This window comes from Bufo gargarizans, chromosome 1 (genome assembly GCF_014858855.1).
Source record: "Bufo gargarizans isolate SCDJY-AF-19 chromosome 1, ASM1485885v1, whole genome shotgun sequence".
NCBI lineage: Eukaryota > Metazoa > Chordata > Amphibia > Anura > Bufonidae > Bufo > Bufo gargarizans.
The window spans coordinates 58,061,180-58,067,008 of record NC_058080.1 but is presented as its reverse complement, the minus strand read 5'-3'; the positions used below and the strand labels follow the sequence as shown (position 1 = coordinate 58,067,008).

General features: G+C 40.4%; 1 protein-coding gene across 1 annotated transcript; it reads right to left on the bottom strand.

Moving 5' to 3' along the window:
* Positions 1-2,077: 2,077 nt before the first annotated feature.
* On the bottom strand, positions 2,078-5,198 carry C1H4orf48 (chromosome 1 C4orf48 homolog). Its single transcript, XM_044279641.1, has 3 exons — positions 5,075-5,198; positions 3,450-3,538; positions 2,078-2,149 (listed from the first exon to the last, which is right to left on the bottom strand). The coding sequence occupies exons 1-3, from the start codon at positions 5,196-5,198 to the stop codon at positions 2,078-2,080; spliced, it is 285 nt and encodes a 94-aa protein (XP_044135576.1).
* Positions 5,199-5,829: the final 631 nt, after the last annotated feature.

Genomic DNA, 5,829 nt, shown 5'->3' with positions numbered 1-5,829 from the left:
CCTGTTGACTATTTTGAATGAAACGCTTGATTGTTCGATGATCACGCTTCAGAAGCTTTGCAATTTTAAGAGTGCTGCATCCCTCTGCAAGATATCTCACTATTTTTGACTTTTCTGAGCCTGTCAAGTCCTTCTTTTGACCCATTTTGCCAAAGGAAAGGAAGTTGCCTAATAATTATGCACACCTGATATAGGGTGATGATGTCATTAGACCACACCCCTTCTCATTACAGAGATGCACATCACCTAATATGCTTAATTGGTAGTAGGCTTTCGAGCCTATACAGCTTGGAGTAAGACAACATGCATAAAGAGGATGATGTGGTCAAAATACTCATTTGCCTAATAATTCTGCACTCCCTGTATACCTGTACACACTGCATATATTATACCCTGTACCTCACATATCAGAACACTAGGGAATATACTATATACCTGTACACACTGCATATATTATACCGCGTACCTCATATAACTGTACACTGCTGTATATAATATACATCTGTACACACTGCATCTATTATACCTCTTTTGTGTGCCAGGGCTGTTTTGTAATCCCAATCCGGCCCTGATGGCATAAATTATAAAACGCAGCAGCAAGAATAGTTCATGGAACAAAGGGAGGGGCTATTAAAGGGGAATGGGGGCCCAATTTAGATTCCTGCTATGGGGCCCAGTGATTTTTATGTACGCTCCTGCCCCTGAGTCTCCTCCCCGGCCGGCAGTGCGGCGTGCCGGACATGATGTTGAGATGCAGGGACAGGGAGAAGGCGCCGGAAAAGAAAGGGAGAGGGAGAGCGCTGCGCAAAGAAGCCGGTCCGGCTTTCAGAGTGAGTGAGGTCTGATGGGGGCTGAGAGTTGGGCAATGTATGTAAAGTTATGAATGGTGACTTGTGCTATGAAGTAATGTTTTTTTTTTCTGTTGTCTTGGGGTGCAGCTCTTTTGTGTAGGCACTTCTATTGAGCTTCTAGTATATGCTTGGATGTAGCAGAGCTGGTTTTGTCATGCATTTCTTTTGCCTTCATATGGTAAAATACTTCATTGGCCTATCAATGGCTTTATAACTAACTCTGCTATATTTCTGTAGCCTACAACCTCTGACTGCTCAGTTGGACTGAAACTACTACACCCAACATGTTCTGGCAGTAATAGTAAATGGATATTGGTGCAATTCTGAGCTACTAGTCTATATAATACATATGTAGCCTACATATTTATTATATACACTAGTAGCTCAGAATTGCACCAATATCCATTTACTACTACTGCCAGAACATGTTGGGTGTAGTAGTTTCAACTGGGCAGTCAGAGGTTGTAGGCTACAGAAATATAGCAGAGTTAGTTATAAAGCCATTGATAGGCCAATGAAGTATTTTACCATATGAAGGCAAAAGAAATGCATGACAAAACCAGCACTGCTACATAATGTAGCAGAGCTGGTTTTACGTGGGAATACCGTGGGTTATACCGAATATCATCCTCTTGTATATAGTAATATACAGTATATAATATATATCTATATATATATATATATATACACACACACATGCATACACGCGCGGCAGCGGGTTGGGGGGGGCGTCGACGGGAAGGGGGCCCCATGGATCAGTTTCGCACCGGGGCCCCGTGGATTGTGTGTACGCCACTGGCCCTTTGAGACAAATGAATAGAGAGATCGTACGGTTGTGTTAAGTCATTCTCCCAACGGCTGTAGGAAAATAAATTTATTTTAATATGGATAAACAGACACAGAGTGAATTAATGAAAATGTTCCCTATTTCAATAAAATGCAAATCTAATCAAAAAAAGTGATACCCCAAAAAATGAATACCATAAAAAAAATCCTGTGATCTTTATTGAGAATTTCTCCCAGCCATAATGTCTCCTCGCACACATGCACAGTTCAGTGTCAGGATGGATTTGTCATGTGTATTCATAATTCATGATGATGAGCGGCGTGTTTAACACTTAGGCTGCCAGAGGGAGCTGCTCCACGCTGCAAAGCAATGGATTGTCAGACCCGAACCAGCAGCGGAAGAGTTAAGGAGGATGTCCTTATGAAATGACGGCTCATCTTCAGCTCAGCCCCTCCATAGATATACAGTCACACAGGGTTCTCCGCTCCACCTTGAGAAGAAGTGTCTCCGTCTACAAAGGAAAGAACCAAAAGTGACATAAATAATATTGCAGGTGTTTTAAGGGGAGGGGGCAAACTGGTCAATTGCTTGCCGCCCCCATTTCCTAGAGGGTCCCTAAGGATGGGAACCTCAGGAGAGACTTTCCACTCTACTGTCAGTTCCAGTAGATGGGCAGTAGATAAATCCTTATCCTCAGTATTGTTTATTACTGTATGGCGGAACTATTTGGAAATTGAATTGCAGTATTATGTGGCAACTATATGATATGGTTATATAGGTTCTTAATGGGAATATTATTAAGATGCTGCATACTATATGAGCACAGTATGCTGATATTATGTTAGCTTACTATGGCAGTATTATACAGTATATGGCAGTTGGGAGTATTATCTAGGTATTGTATAGTTTTATTATTTAGACACTGAATGGCAGTTTAATGTGGGAACTGAATGTCATTATTGTGTGGTATTTATATTACAGTGTTATATGTGTACTAGAGGATAGTATTACACGGAAACTGTATGGCGGTATTATTTAGGCATTGTAAAGTGCTATGCTATGGGTACTGAATGGGCTCTTTGTGGAAGTGTCATATGGCATTGCACATAAGAAAATAAAAAAGATTGTCAGAAATGTCACAGGCAGCTAGACGCCTGTGCACCTTTAAATACGGGTGGTGCATATAAATGCAACTATTTTAGACTGGTAAAAGATAGTAAATGTAGGCCATTTAAAAAAATAAAATAAAGTGATCTTGTCATAAGGGATTAATGGGGTTTTTATATCCATTTTAAGCCAATAGGGGAAAAAAATCAAAGGGCTACACAAAAAAACAAAAGGATCTCAAAACGGGTCCTCTCTTAGAGCTCCAACAAATGTACTCCATTATTATGATATTTAAAGGGGATGTCCAATATAAATAAAACTCCAGGGGCAGACAGGACTGTGTTCAACAATAATAAAAATAAAAATAAACACTTTTTAAAATGCACTACGTTTTTTTGTGGTTTTTTTTAACACAATTCGGCCATGTATACTGGACCACCCCTTTAACGCCTACCATTTTATTTTAGGTCTAAAACTCTGTGCTGATCAATTCTATAAAATATCTGCATAGGGAAACTCTTCATGCAGCTACCACTAGGGGGAGGTAACTGCATATGGATTTATACAGCTAGCACTGAAATCAATTTGCATGCAGTGAGCTCCACCTAGTGGTGGCTGCAGATAACTGTGTGCTGGCAAAAAGAGAAAGCAGTTCGGTGCCAGGGTCCTTCCTAGCATGTACCTCACTACAATCACATACATACCCGAGAGTCCAGATTATATGCTGTCTTTTTGAGGTCTTGCAGAGCTCGCTGCATAAATTCAAAGGCATGGCAATCCACACAGGGGCGACCTGAAAAAAAAAATATATATATATATTTTTTTTTTTACAATGAATTCTCAGTAATTGGGTTTCTTCATTTATCTAGCTACTAGAGGGACTTTCCAGGATTACTTCTCATGTAGTTGCTTACCTCATGTACATCTTCCCCATGTATTTTTTTTTTCACTTTAGGTTTTTCTGACCCATTTTTACCATGTAGAGTAGACCAATCCCTCTGGTTAGTTTCCATCCTGTATGGAGCACTTCCTGTTCCTCTATCCAACCAAACCCATGATGCACTTCTCCTTCCTCTGCCACAGGTCCAGCACCGCCCCTAACATCGCCCAGCTAGTTAATAGCTCCTCCCACCCAGCTAATTACACAGATACTCCCCTATCAATGCCCCGCCCATGGACATAACATCACAGGAAATAATAAAAAGCTGCATGGACAACAGCCCAAAACGCAACATGGTAGCAAAAAAGGTAAAATGAATACATTACAAAATTACAGTTACCTTCTTAAATTATTATTGTAAAGGATGTTGATGCAAACTGAAAAAGTGCACTTTTTTATTGAATTTTTGTTATTAACAGAAAGAACCTGCTCTGGTTTTATCTTTTGTTCCGAAAATGTGTCCAGATAATGCAGAGAAAAATCTGGATCTCCTCCCTGAAAGTTAAACACAAGGAGGTGTAATTCAAAGCCCCTGGGCCCCAATGCAGTGACTGGCTGCAGAGGTTATGTGACCGCTGAAGGCCAAGTGAGAATCGGAGCAAAAGGTAAAACATTAAAAGTGTAATAATGATTTTTTTTTATTTTACAATTTCCCCTGCTCTCTGCCAAATTTTTAAGCAATCTTGTGAAATCCCTTTAAACAATAAAATATGGCTGCCTCCAGCCACCACTAGGGGGAGTGATATAGGACAAATTCCTTTAAAGGCTATGTACACCTTCAGGGGCATTTTCTTATGATTGCATTCTACTCATTTTGGGCTAGAAATATTTATTTCAATGGGTATTTATTAAAAATGTTCAGCCATTTCTGTGCTACAAGGGTTAAAAAATCATTTGGTTTGCAAGCTGTCAGTCTGTTTTCCTTGAATCCCATCATCTGACTTCTCATGTAGAGCTCTTATCGCTGACCTCCTGACCTCATAAATACTTATTTCAGCCATTTTCGTGTCAGTTTATAAGAATTGAGCTATAATAAGTGTTTGTGAGGTCAGGAGATCAGAGATGAGAGCTCAACATGACAAAACAAACAGACTGATTTTGTAACCCCTGTAGCTCTGAAACAGTTGAACATTTTTAATTAAAAAAAAAACAATTGACAAAATGATTTTTAGTCCAAAACGATGTAATAATAAAAAAAAAAATGCCCCCGAAGGTGTCCATTCCCTGCAAGGCTGAGGCTACAGCTGTTGTACAAAGGAACACATTGGGGGGATGGGGGATTTATTAGGAGTGGTGCGTCTTAAATGGGGTTTCGAGGATTTTGATATTGATATTCTATCCTCAGGAACATTGAAATCTAGATGAAATGACACCTATAGGAGCACATACTTTCTGGAGGAATGGTGGTGCCGGACAGCTCCTCTGCTTGGACCAGCTTGGTGAACGGCAGACCTATCGTTATCATCAAGAGGAACAGGGCGTAGATCCTGGTTGCTGTGTTTCTGTACGGCATTGTGAGTTTTCTGTGTTCCTGGTCCCCCTGCAACGAAACAGAATGATTTATCTTGTTAAATACTGAAAGCAAGCGAATAAACCCAGCTGCCGACTCTGCAAAGCAGGCGATTAATAACAACATGGCTGCCCGGGCTCCATTCATAATGCATCTCGTGGTAGTGAGTAAGATCAAAGGCGGTGGCAGCAGATACCGTAAAATCTCATTTTATATGTGGGTCAGATGCGGGAATTAATAGAAAGAATATTTGGTATATGCAGGGCCGGCTCCAGGTGGTGCGGACCCAGCAGCGCAAATCTGCAGCATGTGAATCCACCCCTAGCCTCAACCGCTTTCATCGCCCTGTACACTACATAATAATAAATTCGCCAGTGAGGCTACTGTCACGGTTTTTGCAGCATTCCTTTGTGCGTTTTTGGATAAAAAAATGACAAATATCTTCTGTCATTTTTACCAAAGGACACCAAAACATGCCCCGTGAGAAGCAGCTACAGGGCAGGTTCACACATAGGTTTTTGCTGATGAAAAAAAATCATCAAAAACTACATGAAAAAAACACAAAAAGTGTTAAAAAAACATGCATGGATTGGGTGCTGAATTTTGAAGGTGGATTTTCAAAATCCATCATGTG

Excerpts from the sequence above, each read along its gene's own strand:
- C1H4orf48 (XM_044279641.1), bottom strand. The coding sequence starts at position 5,198 with ATGCCGTACAGAAACACAGCAACCAGGATCTACGCCCTGTTCCTCTTG. Across the intron at positions 3,539-5,074 it reads CACCACCATTCCTCCAGAAA|GTCGCCCCTGTGTGGATTGC; the intron begins GTATGTGCTCCT and ends TTTTTTTTTCAG. Across the intron at positions 2,150-3,449 it reads CATATAATCTGGACTCTCGG|ACGGAGACACTTCTTCTCAA; the intron begins GTATGTATGTGA and ends TTTCCTTTGTAG.